Below are 21,971 nucleotides of genomic sequence, written 5' to 3' on the forward strand. Positions count from 1 at the left end.
TATGCCACAGCCCTTCAGCATTTACTTTACTTCTCCTTAGTCCAGCTATTCCTTAAGATACACATTCCATTGTGACCCTTCCATTAATCTTTGGCTAAACAATCCATTAATTTTCTTTAAAAACCTCACCATGACTGTGGACTCTTCATCTTCTTGTGCTGGCATTGGACGTACATATACTCTTTTAAAACCAGGCTTGACCCACAAGTTCCTACATTTTTCTATCTAAGCTTGCTGCTCTTGCTGATTCCTTTTTGCCGCAAGGCTGTGGGAATTACTGTATACTACTTACTTCTAACTGTAAGCTAGAGAAAATCTTTCAAATGAGGAATAATGCCTTTTCGTTACAAAGCTTGGAAATGAATTGGCTGCTTCTGTCAGCGCAGAGATAACTGAAACAATATTTTCTAACCAAGGCTCCACCGTGCATTACTCATTTTTACAGCAAAATGGCACACAATCTATTCCCAGGCAGAAATGCAGACTTTAGAATTACAAAGTTTTCTTTGATCCTAGGAAACTTTATCAGAAGCTTGTACTTTTTTCTAAAAAAGATGAGACAAAGCTTCCCAGACTTGCTAACACCATTATGAAGCTGATAGCAAGCTTCCTCCTGCTTATGATCTTGCTTTTCTAGCTCTCACCACAAGTAGATGTGACTTGAACCCTTTGATTGCTAATTACTTTGGGTTACTTTACCATTTAACTTGTGTTGAAAAGTTCCAATTACCAAAAACCAAAAGTTAGATTTTTAAAACAAAAGTTATGTTCGAAAACACATGAATCATTTTTGCAGCATGTCTGATGTTAATCCCAATATCCAAAGGTCAGTGTTGATTAATTACCTTGGCATTAGAGGAAAATCTTTTTTTAAAAAGGATGAGAAACTGATTGGGGCAATGAATAATTCTCTGTGGGAAAATTTTCAAGGGTGTTAACAGATAAACAACTCTAATTGTTCTGAGCCTGTGAGAAAATACATTATTGCAGCTGGCCATCAGTTTGGCTTCAGAGCAGATTAGTAACTCGTGCTATTTGAATTAAGTCTTTCCCCTGGGTTCTGTCATGGTCCAGAACAGTCGAGTAAAGGCCAAAGGTAATAGGAGAGATGACGAGAATCTTCCTTGGAATCAAGATTTTTTTTTGTAAAGAAATGCCTTTAAGGGAGGACTAGGGAATTGCAGTTCCAGGTGATTGAAAGCATAGCTGGTGGCTTAGGTTAAAAGAAAAAGGGAATGCACTTTTAGGATGGTTGTTGATTGGAAAAAGTCAGAATGGGAAATGGTAAACTGAAAGGCAATATACACCAGTGAGCACTGAGTAAGACTGTGTGTAGGATAGGTAAAAGTGATGCATTGCAACTTTGAAAGAGCTGAAACTATGGAAGCAGCTTTTAAGGTGCAATTGTACATCCCTGCACCTGGGCCAGAATCTCTGGGTTCAAGTCGCACTTCAGGGCTTGATAACCACAGAAGGTGCACACCTAACATGGCCAAATGGGCTGATTATCAACCTTCACATTTTTTTTATTCATTCAAGAGCCTTTGCTGTTTACGTCATCATTTATTGCTCATTCTGAATTGCCCTTGAGAATGTGGTGATGTGCTGCCTTCTTGAACTGCTGCAGTTCATATGGTGTAGTTACACCTACAGTGCTGTTAGGGAGTTCCCAGATTTTGATACAGTGACAGTGAAGGAACAGCAATATATTTCCAAGTAAAGATGGTGTGTGATCTGGAGAACAAATTCTAGATCGTGGAATTCCCATGTATCTGCTAACCTTGCTCTTCTAGGTGGTAATGGGTTGTTTTATTTAAGGAGCCTTGGTGAATTCCTTTACTGCATCTTGTAGATGGTACACACTTCTGCCATTGTGCTTCATGGTGGATAGGCTGCCAATCAAGTGGGCTGCTTTGTCAATGTTGGAGCTGCACTCACCCAGGCAAGAGAGTATTTCATCAACTTCTGACTTGTGAATTGTATATTGTGGACGAGCTTTGGGGTGTCAGAAGGTGTGTTACTCGCCGTAAGATTCCTAGTCTCTGACCTCATCATGTAGCCACAGTATTTATATGGCTAGTCCAGTTCAGTTTCTGGTGAATGGTAACCTCCGGAAGTTGATACTTGGGGATTTGGTGATGGTAATGCCATTGAATATCAAGAGCCAGTAGTTGCACATGTGTGGCACAAACATTATTTGACATCTGTCGTCCAAGCCTGGATAATGTCCAGGACTTGTCACATTGGGGCATGGACTGCTTCAGTTTCTATAGAGTCATGAATGGTCTTGAAAATTTTGCAATCACCAGTGACCATCCCACTTCTGACCTTATGATGGAAAGAAGGTCATTGATAAAACAGCTAAAGATGGTTAGGCCCAGGACACTACCCCAAGAAACTCCTGCAGAGTTTGGTATAACTCAGACCAGCAGGAGTTTTCCCACTGATTCCCGTTGACTCCAGTTATGCGTGGGTTCCTTGATGCCACACTTGATCAAATGTTGCTTAATGACAAGGGCACTCACTCACCTTTCCAAAATGCTTGATAGTTGGCAATAAAGAACAAAAGGATTTTCTATTCATCCATACTGTAGAATTGCATTACTTAGTCAAACATAATTGTGGACCATTCCAGTGGAAGTCTGTGGTCACCAATGTCTTCTCTGGATGCATTGCACCTGAAGGAGGAGCAAGAAGCAATGGGAAATGGGGAGGCAGACAGGCAGAGCACTTGAATAGTCAGGAGATGACAAAGATGTCAAATAGGATTTCAGCAGCAGATTTAGTATGACAGAAGAAGAGATAGTGATGTTGCAGAGATTAAGAAAATGGGAAGTCTTTGTGACAAAGTGGAGGTGGGTTAAACATCCAGCCAATAGTCATGTAGGAAGTTAAGGTTGCTACATTGGTCATGCAATCAGTGCAGGAATTGAGAGAGATGCTGGAAAGGAAGGTTTGAATGCAATCAATGTACGATTGAAAGTTCATTTTATGGGGCGATCTTACCTTCTCGTCCTGTGACGGGGTGACCCAGTAGATCACGAGAAAGATGAAAAATCAGGTTCACGCCTGGTTTCTCTTGTGATCTTACTGGGGCCAAATTTCCAGTGAGATCAGCCACATACCCAGGAAGGGCACAAGGCTGATTTCAATATTTAAATCCATTTAAATGTGGATTTAAATATTATTAGTGAACCTGGGATGCAATCATCTAGGCTCAGTGGTGAGGATCGCATATGGTCCTCATCAATGGGACCTTGTGATAGCCTTACTGGAAGAATTGGAGGCCACTTGAGAGGTTGGAGGCAGTGGGACAGTAGCCCCTTGGCGGTGCCAGCCTGGCACACTGGGGCCTGAGGGGGCGAGGTTTAATGGGAGGTGGGAGGGGGAAGGTTACTCACTGTGAAACTGAGATCAGATGAGGAAGGAAGCTGCAAACTCTGCAATCAGTGATTGACCAGGAGGGCGATTGGTGGGGTGTGCAATGGACTGGGGGTGAGCAGGAAAGGGGCCAGTTGGCCATGTGGAGGTCAACAATCACAGAGGAAGGTGGGGGGTTGCACAGCACAGAGAAGCCTGCACCTCTGAACTGCCAGGCTTTCCAGCGAGCTTAGGCCCCTCTCTACTGGCAGGAAATTAATTGTGCAGTGCACAGTGGTGTAAGATTGGACTTGTGGCCTTGCCAAAGAAACAGATCTGGAACTTTCCCATTTTCATGCTCGTTTGGGACACAGAATTTCTTGGTAAAATCGCCCCATGTCTTTGGCTCATGCCACCAGCTCATCCACTTTATTCCGAATGCTTCGTGCATTCAGATAAAGCGCTTTCATCCCAGCCTTCACCTGGACCCTATTTGCCGTAACGCCACCAACCATACTCGCCCCCTACTCCCTCTATTATTGGGACATCCTCGGCCTCTTCCCTTACCTGTACCCTCTCCTTAACTTTAGACCTCATAACATCACCTACCCTCGCACCCTCCCCCCACCTAATTAGTTTAAAGCCCTGTCTACAGTCCTCTTTACTCGATTCGCCATTACTCTGGTCCCAGCACGGTTCAGACCAACCCCGTCCCACCTACCCCAATACTGGTGCCAATGCCCCATAAATTCAAACCCATTCCTCCCACACCAATCCCTGAGCCACCCATTCACTTCCTTAATCCTGTCAACCCTACGCCCATCTGCACTCGGTTCAGGCAGTAGCCCAGAGATAACCACCTTGTCGGTTCTACTTTTTAATTCCATTCCCAGCTTTTCATACTCCCTCCCCAGATCCTCAGTCCACATTTTGCTTACATCGCCGGCACCCACATGTACCACAACGACCGGATTCTCACCCTCCCACTCCAGGTTCCTCTGCAGGCCAGCTGCGACATTCCGTACCCGAGCACCAGGCAGACAACACACCCTTCTGTGCACTTTGTCATTGTGACAAAGGACAGTGTCAATACTCTTCACCCCACATCCATGCTCAACACATATTCTTCCATGATGAAGCGTCATCCAGGCTCTCTTTTCTTCACAGATGCTTCAGACCTGCTAAACTTTTTCCAGCACTTCTGTTTTTGTTACATATTCCTATTGTCTGGTGACCATATTATCATTTGAGGCATAAAATCTCTACAGAGTAGGCAATGCGTTCAAGTTGTACGCTCATCTATGAATAGAAGTTTCTACAATCCAACTATTGGTTTTAATTTGATTTTAAGACCAAATGTAAATTGTTGTATTTAAGCAATTGAAATATATACATGTTTCCAATATACATAATTTTGCTGACATGATGGTAGCAAACAATTTTAGATTCTTGTTTCTTTTGACCTGAAAATGTTTGGCAATAAGCCAATTGATGAATGATTTCATTTTATCAACACTATAGCAGCTTTGCTCCTTTATGTCACTGAAGGTGTAATGTTTTCCATTGGGTTTTGACTTTAATGGGTCTCTTGTGTTTAGGTATTTTGTGTTATCTAATTTTCAACATTAGCTTATCTTAACCTTAAATTCACTGGAGTTACACCACGTTGTGAAGATGACCTTATTTTCCATTTTTTAATTGCATCACTTTGAACAAAATATTCCCAAATGCTCACTGAATGAGGAGAGGAAGATTATAAACATCAGTTTTTTGTTGATATATATTTAACATTTATCTATTGCCAAATATGAATTTGTACTTTGTGTTGATCTGGTTGGTTTAAAGTGATCAACATAGTAACTTATTAATTGTTACTTTGTGAACTTGATGCAAGCCTAAAACTCAATTGTTGTCAGAAACGTTCATAATATTTTCAGCTAATGACTAATAATTTTGATTTTAATTATTATTGTTCCATGCATTAGTATTCTATGAAAAGTATTGTTTCTTGCACTTTTCAGACAAAACATACTGTTCATTGAATACATGGAGGGAAGGAAAGCAGAGAGTGCACAATATAGTGTTCCAGTCATAGCTAGGATGTAGCAAAAGATCAACTTGATATAAGGTAGGCCCATTCAAAAATCTGATTGCAGCAGGGAAGAAGTGCTCTTAAATCAGTTGTAACTTTTTCCCACTGGAAGAAGGGGGTAGAGAGGGTGCTTGGGATCCTTGATTATGCTGGCTGCTTTACTGAGGCAGTGGGAAGTGTAGACAGAGTCAGTGATTGGGAGGCTGGTTTCTGTGATGGACTGGGCTACATTCACAAACCTTTGTAGTTTATTATGATCTTGGTTGGAGCTGGAGCCAAACCAAGCTCTGATATGCCTGGAACGGGTGCTTTCTATAGGCATCTGTAAAAATTGATGAGAGCTGTAGTGGACATGCCGTATTTCCATAGCTTTCTGAGAAAGTAGAGGTATTTCGTTGGCTTTCTTAACTATAGTGTCAGCGTGCAGGGCCCAGGATACGTTGTTGGTGATCACGACATCTAAAAACTTGAAGCTCGTGACTATTTCAACTTCACCCCCATTCATTTCCAGAACCTTTTAAGTGCTTGGTAAAACTAGTCCTTCCTACTGAATGCTGTACATCTTCCTGGGCTTTATGGATTATCTTTTTGCCACCATGATCAGCTGAGCAATCGAGCTGTTGCCTTTTTGGCACTTTGTAGCAACTTCTCTAACAGAGTGATGGGCTGATACACTAAGGTTTCCATCCCTCTCAGGTAACTATGCATCCAAGATCTTCCCAGTGGACACACCAACCTAGTGTTTCGGAACCCTGTAGACTCAAAACTGAAGTTCGTGAATGGATTCAACCCCATGTTCACATTTGGACTTTGAGGCCACGCCACCAACATGTTTCAATTGAATGAATATTGACGTGATCCTCTGATTATGTTACTAGAGATTTGATGTTCATCTTGCATCTCTGATGCCCTGGTATATAAATGTATTTAAAAATCAATCTGGAAGACTCAGGCAAGTAATTGTACAAGTGTTGGCTGATTGATTGCATTGACATAAGGAAATGTCTTCCGAAGGCCACTTTAAATGATCTTCCAGGGCTTTGTAAAGCTTGATTTGATCTGAATAGATTGTGATATCAATTAATTACTTGGTGACGCATGTAAGGTTACTTGTACTTGACTTGGATGCTTTGCTTGTAAATAATAATCTGGTCAGACTGTTTTCTGATACACATCAGGCAAAGTCTGAGAGAAACAGCCAATTTTCCAATGTTAAACTTCATTTGATGATGGAACTTGTAAAAGCTAAGTAATTTGGTGACAAAAATTGAACATCTTTGTCCACTGGTTGTTTTCAACATCAGTTACAGTGGAGAGACTAAATTGGACTTGGTGAGGTCCAAAAATGTTTTTAATTTTCATTGTAATATAAACTACTCCCTTCTTCCATGTTGTGCATCAGGTGAACCTCATGCATCCAGGGATAATTTTTTGCTGTTCGCAACCTTGTTAACTGCACTGTTAGAAAGAAATTCCAGGAAATTCCGACTCATAAACATGGATTTAATTTTGTTTATCAAGAAAAGTTGGAAATACAGCTGTGAAACACAAGATGGTCACACTGATGTCATTCTTTCCAGGAGTAAAAATCCCATGATTGAGAACATCTAACAGGACTTTTGTTTCCTAAGCGACTACACTTTCTTCTATCAGAACAAACTATGGCAATGTTTATGGGTCTTAAGAGTTACACTGAAATGATTATGCAGAAAAAAAAAGCTTTTAATAAATTGTATTTTTTTTATTAAAAGGATTATCTTGCAAAGATGGCAGTGCAAATTCAATTTCAGCATGAAAAGATAGCTTAAACATGAAAATGTATAGTACACAAGTTTATATAAACAAATTATATTCCTGCAGCAAGAATAACATATAAGATTAATGACAAAAATACACAGAGTGGGTCGGAGTACTGCCAAGTTGTTTGACAGGTGACTGGCTCCATTTCAGATTTTGGTTCCCAAGGCTGTATTGATGGTGGTAATATTGGTATGCCATGTACCTGTATTAAAAAGAGGACCTTTTCAAATCTCTAAATATTTAATGTTCTACATAGGTCTTAATATCTGGAGCATAAAAAATGATGCAGGTATAGCTATGTGGTTCACATAGATGCTACAAAGATAGCTAGCATCTGGTGACTCGTTGGTGTTTGATAATGATGCCATGTTTAAACAGAATTACTTCAATTAGTTGCAGTCCAGATGCCCTTATTGAAGAATGTTAGAAGTTTAGGTTTGTATGAGTGACAGTTCTCTGGATGTGGATGATTATATCCTTTAGTCAAGAGTGACCATTGCTGTGATGCTGTTACTCTTGTATTGAGAGAATATACTGAATTAATTCACAAGCACAGTTATATCAAAGCAAGATTATGGAATAACTGCAGGGAAATAGCATTATAGTTAGAATTACATCAAAGTGCAATCTATACAAACAGCAACTCAAATTTTCTGTCTCTGCCTACCATTATGCTTTCCTCTTTCAGATGAGAGGGTATATGGGTCTATATCAAAGATATTGCAGTAAATAATTAAGTGTTCAACACATTGATGGTTTTGAATATTCAACTTGTTTCTGAGCAATTTCCTGGATTATAAACAAACAACAAAGAACAACACAGCACAGGAAACAGGCCCTTCAGCCCAACAAGCCCACGCTGCCATTTTAACATTCAGTGAGTGCCTCATCTACCACCTTCTACCTATTACTTTTCTTTATGCCAGATTAGGGGAGGTCTAATTTAGGGACAATTTGTTAACACCAATCAGCCTAAAAGCATGTTTTTGGGGTGTGGGAGGAAACCGGAGCACCTGGAGAAAACCCACGCAAGCATGGGGAGAATGTGCAAACTCCCACAGCCACCCACTCAAGTACCAGGAAACATATTTAGATGTAGTGCAGAACAAAATGTATGCAATCTGAAGATTAAGATGAGTAAACCATACTCACCTGCCATTCCCTCTGATCGTGTTTGGCACACCTAATATTCATTTCAATCCCATGTACAAGTTTGTTAAAGTCTCTTCCTTTCTTCTTGGACCATTTAAATTTATTCATGGCTTCAGTGAAGGAAAGATCCTTGTACTTCTTGGGGCTTTTGATGATAAATGGCCATGTCCTTGATTCAGAAAAACATATTTGAAGGTAATTTGAGAAACACAAGTTTTCTATTCTATCTCATTACAGACTTACTGTGAAGCAATTGGATAACTGTTTCCATTGCAGAATCTGATCCTGTTTATTAATTCCCTATATAAATTATCTTCAGTAGGTAAACTGCTTGATTAGCGTGAAATTATTATAATAACAACCATTTCAGTGGAAAAAATTTGTTCATACTTGTAAATATTAAAGTTGAATTGTAAAACTGTTGTCAAAAACTAGTGAATCATCAAAGATGATCATAATTATCTTAGCCTGTACATAGCATCAGGATTTTGCCATCTCATAAAAATAAAACCCATTTTGCAGTTGTTCTTTATTCATTCCAGGGCCAGGATTTGTTGCCATCCCTCTGTAACTGAGTGGCTTGCTAGATTGTTTCAGAGGATAGTTAAGAGGCAGCCACATTGCTGTAAGCTTGGACTGACATATAGACCAAAATGAATAAAGACAACAGATTCCCTATCCAAAAGGACACTGGTGAACCTGATGCATTTTTTTTTAAGCAACAAGCTGACAGTTTCATGATTATTGCCGATTCACACTTTTTATTACATTAATTAATTCAGTATAAATCCTTGATCTGCCATAAAAGGATTTCAACTTGTGCCTCCAGGTCTTGCATTACTGTTCTGTTACATAACCACTAGGCTATTGTTGGAAGGCCTTGTGTGGTATTTGCTACTGTATTGTTGAAATCTAGATTCATCATTTTGCCACCCAGTTTCCCTTCCTCCAGCAATTGACAAGATTTTACAACTTGTACTTTCCATGTCCTCATTACTAGTTTGTGTTTATTTAAAATTCTCTCCACAGTTTTAAATATATTTTTATGTCCTGCATGAAGAGTTTGACTTTTACCTAGAATGCTAACAGCTTTTGAAAGATTTAAGCTTTCAAGGACTGCGTTTCCATTCAGGTTTTTTTTTTATTCATTGGTGGTATCTGCACATCGCTGGCTGGTCAGCAGTCATTGCCTATCCCTCATTGCTCTTGAAGTGAGTGGTTTGCTAGGCCATTTCAGAGGGCTCTTGAGAGTCAATCACAGAGTTGTGGCTCTGGAGTCACATGTAGGTCAGACTAGGTAAGGACGGTAGATTTCCTTCCCTAATGGACATTAGTGAACCAGATGGGTTTTTCCGACAATGATTTCATAGTCATGAGTAATATCTTAATTCCAGATATTTTGCCTCTAAAATATGGGGCAGGATTTTCACAGCAGGCTTCTTCAGAGTCAAATAAGGGTCAGAAGCCTCATTGTGTGGGGATCAGTCACTCACTGTGATTTTGTCTGAATTGGCAGATTAGTGGCCAGATGGCAAGCTCACCATCCAATTGAAGACAATTGGAAAGGTAGTTCTCTAGCTAGGATGGAGCACAATCTGCCTTTTCAAGATAAATGAGTGTGCCCCAAGATAGAGATGACTTCTCTCCAAAATTTTAAGATAAACAATAAGATTCAGCAGCTGGGTCACCATTGTGGTGGGCAATCCTCTCCACTGGCTGGTGAATGGCTGCAGCTGGAGCCTGGCTGATAGGGAGGTTTCCTCACTGGGAGGTCACTTCCAGACAGCTACTCTTTCCTCCAATCCCTCCAGGGTTCTAGAAATTTCTATTTGGCATCTAACAAATAGGTCTTAAGCCATTAACTTGCAGGCAGGAGCCCTGCCCTTCCCTTTCTGCCTCTGGGGAAAAATGATCCAAGTGCATACAATTGGAAACAGGACCATAAGAACATAAGAAATAGGAGCAGGAGTAGGTCATCTAGCCCCTCGAGCCTGCCCTGCCATTCAATAAGATCATGGCTGATCTGAAGTAAATCAGTTCCATGTTCCTGCCTTCTCCCCATAACCCTTAATTTCCTTGTCTATCAGAAACCTATCTACCTGTGACTTAAATATATTCAGCAAGGTAGCCTCCACCACTTCAACAGGCAGAGAATTCCAGAGATTCACCACCCTTTGAAGAAGTTCCTCCTCAACTCCGATCTAAACTGCACCTGCCCCCCCCCCCCCCCCTTATTTTGAGGCTGTGCCCTCTAGTCCTGCTATCCTTCCTAAGCAGGAAGAATCTCTCTACCCTATCTATCTCCTTGATTATCTTATATGTCTCTATAAGATTTCCCACAGCACAGAATTCCTGCCTCTGCCCGTTAGGGCCGAAAAATGTACCCCATAATTTACGTTGCCAGCCTCAAACTAGAAAAAGCTGACATGGTCTCAAAAAAATCTGCAAACTAATCATGAACTTGAGCCAAAAATGTATTTATTTATTCTATTCATAGTACTGCTGAGTAATAAAAGGCATTTCCATCAGCCTTCTAAGAAGCCCTGAACTGACTTCCAACAGCAAAACCCACTCCAGTGATTCCTTCTCACATCCTCACCAGGATGAATCTTCCAGTGTCCATAAATCACTGCATGTCTTGCTTGTCAACAAGCTTCCACCAGCATTCTGCCTGGTAGCTAGCAGTGAACCACCTTTATTTTGCAATTCACAATGACTGCCACAAAATTTGACTTTTTTTTAGTAAAACAAACTCCACTGGATATAAAAACATTCAATAAAACACACACTTTTAATAATACAGTTTGTAACTATGTACATTAGGTGCTTGAGTTCTTCTCCGAGAATTCTCTTACAAAACACATAAATCTTAAGTTATTTACTTCGATAGGGACCAACCATCAGTATCTCACAGTCCTCTGGAAAAGTTTGCTCAGCTCCAGCTATTCTCAGGGAAAACCTTAATTTCCCATCTCTTGACTCTGGCTGCCTCAGTGCCTTGTTCTGGTCACTTTTCCAATACTTCTAGGTAATCTCCCAGCTTCTATGCTGTCTCAAGATTTAAACTGAGATGAAGCTTCACCTTCTACTTGGTCAAAGATAAAGTTAGTGTTTTACTCTGCATGACAGCATAGACTGCTCTGGCTGTCCTTAAACTGACCTTTGAGTTAATTATCCCTCATTCACAATTTTTTTTCTGAAGAAGTAAAAATGGGATTAACAAACTTCAAGGTTTTACTGAATGCTTTTAAATATATTAGCTCTAAGTCTCAAAACCAAAACATCTTTCAAGACTGCCTTTGTCGCAAGCACTGAAGTTATCACATCTATGGCTCCTCAGCTGAGTAAGCCCCTATGCTGTTACACAGTTTTCTTTTCTGACTTACTTAAGCAAACAGGTGTCATATTTGGATCTGAAATTTCATGAGGCTTTCACTGAAGTCTTAATGTTTTAATTATCTTTCTCACTATTAATCTCTTAATGCAACATGGTACAGGAACAGGCTCCAAACTGGCTTTAATTGCATTGATAACAATATCTTTTACACATTTATTCCTAAAACTAAAAATTATATTCTAAAACACACGAACTAAATATTCACAACAATTAGAAGACCACATTCTTTAAAGTCTGTCTGCTGTTTCAGCGTAGACAACATCTTAACATACACAGCTAGTCTTTGTTTAATGTTGTCCCCTTTAATGTTTTGCTGTAATATTGGTAAGTTAATGGGGCCTATTATCTAGTTGAGTGTTGAGATTTATTTTAAGGTTGTTTCCCAATTGTCACTATTTTGGAGCAGCCACTTCCCGACTTCTGACTTGTGACTTCTTTCCTTCCCTAAACCTCTCGCCAATTTCCAATTTTAGACCAATTAGACGCTCCTGCTGAAGAAGCAGATCTGATTTGAAGCCAGGGCGCCAATGTTGTAAAAGTGTGGGTCCCACTTGGACAGCTGGATAATTGCCACAATTGTCCAAAATAACGGTCAAAACTGCACTTCATCCAAGCCTTTGGTCAAAACAAGGCAGCAAGAACATTTAAAAACAAATGTGGATTGTAGCAGCTCCAGCTCAGTCCCTCTACACCATTGAGACTCTCACTTCCACAATATCAGAGGTTTAGCTTCAAAGTGGATCTGGATCTTGACAAAACTGCAAGTTCAGGAGGAATAAGCGGCAGGAAGTTGAATCAGCAGAGAGGGAGAAGCCATGACTCTGAGTGGGGGAGTAAGTAGCAGCCACAGCACAGAGAGGTGGGGAGAGGCCACAAACTTGGAGGCTGGGGCAGGAGGATCTGCAGTGGGAGGTTTGGAAAGCAGGGTTGACGGTGAGCGGGGGAACCGTAACTAGGAAATTACAAATAAAATGAGTTTGAAAATATAAAAGGTATTACATTTATAAATGTAAAATATTGCAACTTGGAGACTATATTTTAATTTTTTTTTCTCTGCCAAGGAAGGACCTTCAGAGTCTAACTACTGTTTTAACATTCCTATGGGAATCAATGTTTCACTTGAAGTTAAAGTGAAGGCTTGCTGTACTGTTGACTTCTGCTATTGCTTGTATGTGCTTGTGTGCTTCATTGGCCTCTTAGCAGACCATATTTGGTGATATAAGCCAGAATTCTTCCAAGCCCTTGCCAACCTGTTTAGGTGGTGAGCACAGTGGGAGAATCTGGTGAGAAACCCAGAAATTGGTTTCGTGCCAGCATGAATTTACAACAGGATTACCACTGGTAACTGCCATGGCAGTTTGGAAAACCCGCTTGAGGCTGGTATGAACCTCATTAGCATCCCGTCTGTGGTACCAGTGGAAAATCATGTTGGTGTGAAACACTATCAGAATAGTTTGGTGTGCAGATGTTGGGACTCATCTGAACAATGCTTGGGGCAGCCTCAGGAGTTCAGATTGGAAGCCGCCCACCGCCCTGAACCCTGGTACACCAGTGGGTCGGGGGAGCATCTGCAGATGGACTTTCCCAATTCAGTATCCTAGACAGGGTCCACCTTCCAGCCTCAGAATGCTGCAGGAGATCCATCTTTGTTCTCAGGAGTTCCACTTTCTGGTTTAAGAGGCTCTAGGAGATGTATCTTCATCTCTAGGAGGTCCAGCTTCTTTCTTCAATGATCAGTGTTGTTGAACATCTTTTCAAATGCGGTGCACAGGCATAATGGTGCATTCCGTGCCATCCAGGCATGTGCCCCCATTGAATATAACTTAAACACTCAGGTGAGTAATGGATGGGTTGGGGCTGGAAGATTTTGCATATTTTCCTGCTGGATGCCTCAGTGGGAACCATCCCAATTTTCTGCATCCGCCACAGTACTTAGTCTCAAAATGGGAGAATACTGCCCACAGTGTTTGAGCACACCAAACATGTCTCATCTCCTGACCTCCTCCCCTGATCTCTTCCCTGTGCCAGAACTTTTCCCATCAACATGCATTGTGCTTTTTCTACCATTTGTAAAATGCTCTGGATGGAAGTTTCCAGCCCGCCAGAAGTAAGTGGGCTTTTGGCCAGGCAACTGAATCTCCCACAGTGGGTCCTGACAAGATGGGGTCAAGAAATCCTGGCTCGTGTGGATGGGTTTTGTTCCAATCCACAACTGCGAATGAGACAAACAGCTTTGGTTGAATCAAAGGGCCTTTCAAGAAAGGGGTAGATGCTGTTTATTTATTTTGCAACTTGTCTCTCAAAAGATATACTCAGAATATTTACCAAAAGTTCATATTATCTGTGAAGAAAAAGCACTCATGTATAAATTACTTTGGTTAAGGTAACTAAGGCTCACTAATGCCAGTTTCTTTTGCAGCTGATATTGCAAGACTTTGCATCTGCTTGGTCAGGTATTTTCACCAATGCAGCTTACAATGGGATATTACAATGGATACTCTGTCACCTACCAGGATACACCCCACCCCTGTCCCCTTCCTATGACAATACTGCCACAAATGAAGTGGTGCTGGGGGGGCCGGCGGGGAGAGATCATGGTGGAAAAGAGTTATTTGTGCTGCCCTCATTGCTAAAATGACGCCACAAAATCTGTTTCTCCTTTTACATCCCTCTATGATCTGCCAGTGATGTCATTTTGCAACTCGTAACGAATCTGCTTCCAGGTCAGTCTTTACATTTTCTTTCTCCCGATACATTGATGCACGATAAATTTATTGTACAATTTGCCCGTTTAACTGATTTAAACACTTCTGAAAAGGTTTAATTGCATTTTTGTCTCCACTTATGTTTGCCTTGCTTATGTGCCATTTGTAAACATGACAAGCTTACATTAAGTTTCAATTATGCAAAATGTATACCTGTACTTAGTAGCAACAAAACTGACAGCTGGACTGTACTGAGTATCTCCTCCTAATCTGAAACATCTCTTACAATCTCTGTCTGACATCTTTCAGCTAGAAGTTGTCGAGTGCTATGTTCTATGGATTTTACTTCAGTTAGGAATCTCATGTAATTTTATCACAGCTTTCTGTAAGTCCAAATAAACCATATTTGAGGAACTTAAATCCACAAAGTCAAGGAAGTTTGTCAGGCAGTCTCTTCCTCTCTAAGTCTTTTGTAACTATTTTTCATTTTGCTACACGTATATTCTTCCAGTCTATTGACTGGAATGCTTTCTGTTATTTACCTGACATGAAAATGGTTTTGAAAAGGTTTGCTATAACTTGCCATTATTCTTGATGTAGCTTTATGCATAAATAGGGAATGAGAAGAAATATATTTACATGACTGGTTGATAAATTTCTTTCACTCCAATGAATCCCAACTGTGGGGCTATTTCAGGAAGACTCTCGCATCTAGAAAGATCTATTTTTGGGTAGTATAGTAGATATGACAAACACATTTCATCTCTTGTACTCAGCCCACCCTGCAAAAGAACAAGAAAACTTCTAGTTTAACGCTGTTTCATTTTTGAGTGCCTGGAACAGGTATTTATACCATTGTTTAGCTCATACAGCAGAACATCCATAAGATTCAACATGTATCACTCTAAAACATTACAACATTTTACACCTTACCAATCTATAACAGTGAACAAAGCAGGAGTGGAGTCAGGCCAGGGTTCACACATATGTGGTTTACAGAGGCAACCAGCTGCAACCACTGAAGTGGGACTTTTGGTAGTCCAGGAGTGTGAAACCTGGAGTGTGCAGATTAGATCAGGTAAGAGGAAGTTTGAGCTTGGTGGATTTATTTGGATAGCAAGGAATCCCCTTTGGAGAGGTAAGATACGCCTTTGGATATGGTCCCGGGACACCTAAGGGAGAGGTTAGGCACAGTAAGGGTTTGTTAAAAGTGAACATGGTTACACACATTTTGTATACTCATTGGAACTGTCAAGGTGGCAGCAAACATCCAAGGGTATTTGGTGAGTTGACATGGTGGGGTAAGGGCAAAGAGTGGTGGGTGGGGGGCATGAGTTGTCACCTAGGCTAGAAAGGGCCATTGTCATGTAAGGCGTGTGGGAGATGAGGGACCATAGGAGGTGGATAGCGGAATATGGGTTAGCACAAGGACATGAGGAGGCGTATGTTGGCAAGGATGGGACAGAGGGGATGAGTGAGGTGGGTGAGGGCTGGAGGAATGTTTTTATTTCAACTCAGTGCCAGGGCACAGAGAAGAAAGCCTTCTGCTCAGCCTGCCTCCACACCAGGCAGCATCTTCTGCACTCAGGGTGGCTGACCTGACTTCCAATCCAATCCCTCCCACTCTCCAATGAAAATCTGACCAGTGGGTGAAATTCTCCCATCTCTATGCACCCAACTTGGGAGCAAAAATACGAGCCTGTTAAAGACCGACAAAACAGTTTTCTGAAACAATTACATTGTTAAATAAAAGGTCCCATATTTTGCTCAGCATTTGTGCTGAGTTAGAATGTCAGTATGAATGTACCAATGGTCTCAAAATCCTTGGGATTGCAGATCTATCATGAGGAGAGACGTAAGTCAGTTAGGATTGTATTCACTGGAGTTTAGAAGAGTGAGAGTGGATCTCGTAGAAACTTATAAAATTCTAATTGGGGTTAGACAGGGTAGATTCAGAAAGAATGCCCCCAATGGTAGGGGAATCTAGACTAAAACATAGAACTTTTCAGCGCAGTACAGGCCCTTTGGCCCTCGATGTTGCGCCGACTAGGGGTCATAGTTTGAGGATAAAGGGTAAACCTTTTAGAACTGAGGTGAGGAGAAATTTCTTCACCCAGAGAGTGGTGAATGTGTGGAATTCACTATCACAGAATGTAGTTGAGGCCAAAATGTTGAGTGATTTCAGGAAGGAATTAGATATAACTCTTAGGACTAAAAGGATCAAGGGATATGGAGAGAAGGTGAGATCAGGGTTTTGACGTTGATGATCATAATGAATGGAGGAGCAGGCTTGAAGGGCCAAATGGCCTACTCCTGCTTCTATTTTCTACGTATGTGTCTATGTATTAAGTAAGTGTATATGTATTGTTATCAGATGCAGCTGAGTGTGCTACTCACCCTCATAAAATAACCTAGTAGCATTTGCAGTTAGGCAAGACATGAGACTGTTTTCTAACTGTACCACTGCAATGAATCAGCACCTTCAGGACAGGAAAGGCGGTGGAAAAAAAGCTAATTGAGCAAGAGAAGTTGGTGATATGGGAGGAGGATTCTTTCAATTTTAACAGCCTTCCCTCATCTTAATATTTTGTGAAATGGGTTGTAATTATTTACAGCACTTGCTCATATTCAGCCAGTTCCACAAGGGGGTGCAATGATAATGCTATGGATATACCAAAGCACTTCAAGGAAAAATGTAAAACTAAGATTGGAAACATGTTAGGCTGCTAATCCAGGTACATTTAAATCCAAAAAAGAGAACTAATAAATCCATTACATTTGTGTATCTTAATATATAGGTGCTGCCATTTACATTATAGATTTAAGTATCTGCAAAATGAATGCACAAATTGCACAGCTAGATGTTTACAGATCTCATGAATCAAATAGATGTCCACAGTGCAAAAAATTCAAATACAAGTATTTTTCAATTAGTACGGTTTGTGGATCATTGTTGCATCTCAGCTATTTTCCCAGATGTGATAGATAGATATGCATGCTGATCTCAAATAGCGATCTTTTTGTTTCTAAGGTCTGCCAGGAGACGCAAACAATGTTGACAATTAGCAGAAAGATTTTGCAGTTCATGCTGAACAAATGGTACAAACTGCTTGTTATACTTGCACACAGACTTCCTTTAGGCTTTTGTACTGGATTTGCTGTCAGCTATATAAACAGTACTCTGCCCTCTACAGGACATTGAGAACCTGCGTGAACAGGTACCATTTCCACAAGTGTTGTTAATAAGCAGCGCAGAGTCTGACTCAAAGTGTCAATGAAAATACTGAATTTAATGCCAAGTCAGGTACAGAAAGCAAAATAAATGGAGGGAAAGAAACATGGGATTAAGGAAAAGAGATGAGATAGAAATATAAGTAAAACAAGTGTTTTGTTTACATTTACTGTATGTCCAACAATAATCAAGCTCTGAAACAGTGACATTTATGAAAATAAAAGTGACAGTGACAAACAGTATTAAAGACTTGGTGCATTACAAAAAGACTGGAATGGGCAAGTTCTACCTTTTTCTGGAATTGTTAGGTAGAAAGTAACTTTGTATCTTTCAATGTATTTGACAGGTGGCAAGATGCTGCTTTCAGCAGGTTCTTGGAGGAAAGGGACAGTAACTTCCAGAATTCCACGTCTAATTGTATGTGTGGTCATGGAAGTTATGTCTGATTTTCATTGAAAAAACTGGAGGGTATGTTACTGTAATGACCTCAAGGAGGCCCATGAGGTGGGTCTCTTGGAGTGAGCTCCCTGATTGCCTGCCTGATCAGGGGGTCTCACCTGTATATAGAATGTGGAGTCATGATGTGGAGATGCCGACTTTGGACTGGGGTGGGCACAGCAAAAAGTCTCCCAACACCTGGTTAAAATCCGACAGGTTTATTTGGAATCACAAGCTTTTGGAGCATCAGGTGATGAAGGAACAGCGCTCTGAAAGCTCATGATTCCAAATAAACATGTTGGACTTTAACGTGGTGTTGTGAAACTTCTTCATAATGACTGTCGGATTTATTAGCATTCTGGATTCTGACTTTGTACCTGAAGAGCTCCTAGGAGCGGAGGTAAGTTTGTAAATAAAGGGAATCTGGTGAAGGAACACTGGCCTCTGAGGAGTTATTTCAGTTACCTTCTAACTTGTTTTAGTTTTTTGAGACACTCTTTAAAATCTACTTCTCTGACCAAGCTTTTGGGCATCTGACCCAATATCAACTCAGTTGACTGGGTGTCATACTTTGCTTTATAACACCTCTGTGAAGCATTTTGGGATGTTTTATTACATTAAGGGTGATATAAAAATGCATGTTGTTGTTTTCTTCCTCTTTAGCATCTGCCTGCCAGGTATGAGATCAAAATAGATGCCTGTTTTTATTTTTCACCCTTTCCGATGTTAGAATTCCTCTGATTCTTAAAGTTACATTAAATCAATGTTTGAAGTATATATTTTGGGTCACAAGTCCATTTTACTAATAAATTCTAAGAAATGTAATAACATCTTCTATACATGACCAAAATAACTTCACTTCAAAGGCAGCTGATTTTTTAAAAAATGACTTAAACATCATCCAACAGAGATTAGGCAGCTTTTAAATGCAGAAAGATAAGAGTATTTCCTTGTAAAACCTCAAAACTGATAATCAGCAACTTAAGTGTTTTAGTACAACCAGAATAACACAAACTCTCTGCAAAACACAGTAGATGGCATTCTTATTTAACTTTATCTTTTCTTACCCATGTCATATTGCTGCGGGTTGTGGTGTTGTACTGACATTCAGTCACCAAACTATCACCCTGTAAAACATTTCAAACATTAAAATGAGCATTAAATATTATGTACATTGGGTGCAATTTCACAATCATATGAGAGCAAGCTATATATTTAAGGAAAACATTAATTAAAAATATTCTATGAATTAAGATTAGGCCACTTGGTCTCTTGAGCCTGCTCCACCATTAATAAGATCATGGCTTTTCTAATTTTAACCTCAACTTCACATTCCGGCCTAACCCCAATAACCTTTAACCTTTTTGCTGCTCAATAATCTATCCGCTTTTGACAAAGTGAAATCCAAAGTATCACAAGCCTCTGAGGAAAAAAAAATCCTCAGGCAAGATTTTGCACTCAATTGGCTGCATGTTTCATGGTGGGTAAGTCAGTGGTGGGATCTTCTGGTCTCATCATTGTTAATGGGGTTGATGGGCTCCTCGCTGTCGGGAAGCCCGCAGCAGGAGAGCACCATCAGTAGAATCGGGATACCCCACTGGGGTGAATGGCTGGAAAGTCTGGCCCTCATCTGTCTTAAATGAGCAACCCGTTATCTTGAAACAGTGGCCCATAGTTCAAGATCCTCCATAATAGGAAACATCCTCTTCACGTCCACCCTGTCAAGTCCTTTCAGGATCTTGTATGTTTCAATCAAGTTGCCTCTTACTACTCTAAATTCCAGCAGAAGTCTAACCTGTCCAGCCTTTTCCTCATAAAATAGTCTGTCCATTCCAGGTATTAGTATAATAAATCTTCTCTCAACTGCTTCAAATGCATTTATATTTTTCCTTAAAGAAACCAATACTGTACACTGCACTCCAAATGTGGTCTTACCAATGTCTTGTATAACTGTAGAAAAACTTCCTACTATTCTATTCAATTCTCCTTGCAATAAATGATAACATTCTCTTAACTTCATTAATTGCTGACTGCACCTGGATACTAACTATCTGTAATTCATGCACTAGGACACCCAGATTCCTCTGCATCTCAGCTCTGCAATCTCTCGCCATTTAGATAGCCTCACATTTTTCCACATTATAGTCCATTTGCCAGATATTTGTCCACCTACCCAACCTATCTATATCCTTTTGTAGCTTCATGTCCTCTTCACAATTTCCTTTCCTACCTATCTTTGTGTCATCAGCAAATGTAGTAACCATAGGCGGAATTTTACCAGCATGATCCCACACGAGGCCAATGGAGAATGCTGGTCTCCGAGTCTCACCTGCCCCTGGAATCAGGGTAGGCGTGCTGGTAAAATTCCAGCCCGTATCTTTGATCCCTTCATCCAAATCATCTATCTAAATTGCAAAGAGTTGAGACTCCAGCATTGATCCCTGCAGAACACCAGTCATCATTCCTGCCCATCAGAAAATGACCCTTTTATGTCTACTCTGTTTCTTGCTAATTAGCCAATCTTTCATCCATGCTAATACATTACCCCTTTGAGCCTTTACTTTCCACAATAACCTTTCATGTGGCACCTTACTACTTTAAAGAGCTCCAATAAATTGGTTAAACATGATTTCCCTTTCACAAAATCATGTTGACTCTGCCTGATTACCTTGAATTTATCAAAAAACAAAAAATTATTCACAGGTTGAATTATACATTTCTGCAGAAAAGGAAAGTTCATTTTACTTAAATTGTGCTTTCTGAGGAAGTTGTGCAAATATCAAATATGTCAATTATATCTATCCTGTTAATTTGGATTACATTTTCCCAGTCCTGCACAGGTAACTTTGGACACTTGCATGATACTGCAAGGTCTGGATAGAGTGGACGTGGAGAGGATGTTCTCACTAGTAGGAAAAACTAGAACCAAAGGGCACAACCTCAGGCTAAAGGGGCAATCCTTTAAGACAGAGATGAGGGGGAATTTCTTCAGCCAGAGAGTGGTGAATCTGTGGAACTCTTTGCCGCAAAATGCTGTGGCAGCCAGGTTGCTGAGTGTCTTTAAGACAGAGATGGGTAAGCTCTTGATTAATAAGGGGATCGGGGGTTATGGGGAAAAGGCAGGAGAATGGGGATGAGAAAAATATGAAAAATGATTGAATGGTGCAGCAGACTCGATGGGCCAAGTGGCCTAATTCTGCTCCTATGTCTTATAGTCACTGAAGGGAAGGTGTGTGACACTTCCCAGCTCTGTACACTTTTCCCAAATGCAGCTTTCAGTGATGTGTAACTAACTGGAGTAATTAATAGGGCAATGGATTTTTTTCTAATGGTAAATGGACCTCTGCTGTGACAGAAATCTGACATTGTAGTGGGAAGTCCAAGATGCAAAACATTTAAGGCTTTTATTAATTTGCCGACATTAAATTAAAATCCCAGGCAAAAGGCATCCAACTGCAGCTTCATAGGGATCAACATGACCATTGATGATGTACCTGCTCCAATGACAGCCACTGCCCTCTTGCTGAAGGTGTCTCCATGGTTACTGTTGATCATGCTGCTAACCCTGCAGGAGAGTCCACACTGCAAGGGCAGTCACTGGCTCTATTTGTGGGGGCTATGCTAAATGGATCTCTCCACTCTGGAACCTTGCTGCATTCCTGAAGGAGGCTTCTGAATCACCTAAAATCTTGCCATGGTTATTCCTGGATTGCCGGCTTGGAATTAAGGCTGGCGTTAGATTAGGAACATAGAATAACCTGAGAGTGAGGAATCATTAAAAATTGCTCAATTTGG

General features: G+C 40.6%; 1 protein-coding gene across 1 annotated transcript in view; it reads right to left on the reverse strand.

The window, feature by feature from the left end:
• Positions 1–6,951: 6,951 nt before the first annotated feature.
• The window catches only part of moxd1 (monooxygenase, DBH-like 1), a 70,378-nt gene continuing 55,358 nt past the window's right edge, over positions 6,952–21,971 (reverse strand). The window contains exons 9-12 of the mRNA XM_080193295.1: positions 19,244–19,303; positions 15,146–15,288; positions 8,405–8,573; positions 6,952–7,454 (exon numbers count right to left, since the gene is read on the reverse strand). Of these exons, the coding sequence (XP_080049421.1) occupies positions 7,299–7,454; positions 8,405–8,573; positions 15,146–15,288; positions 19,244–19,303 (528 nt within the window). The 3' untranslated portion in view covers positions 6,952–7,298. The remainder of the gene's footprint in view (positions 7,455–8,404; positions 8,574–15,145; positions 15,289–19,243; positions 19,304–21,971) is intronic.

The sequence above is a fragment of the Carcharhinus amblyrhynchos genome, chromosome 7 (genome assembly GCF_965287045.1).
Source record: "Carcharhinus amblyrhynchos chromosome 7, sCarAmb.v2.hapA, whole genome shotgun sequence".
Lineage (NCBI taxonomy): Eukaryota > Metazoa > Chordata > Chondrichthyes > Carcharhiniformes > Carcharhinidae > Carcharhinus > Carcharhinus amblyrhynchos.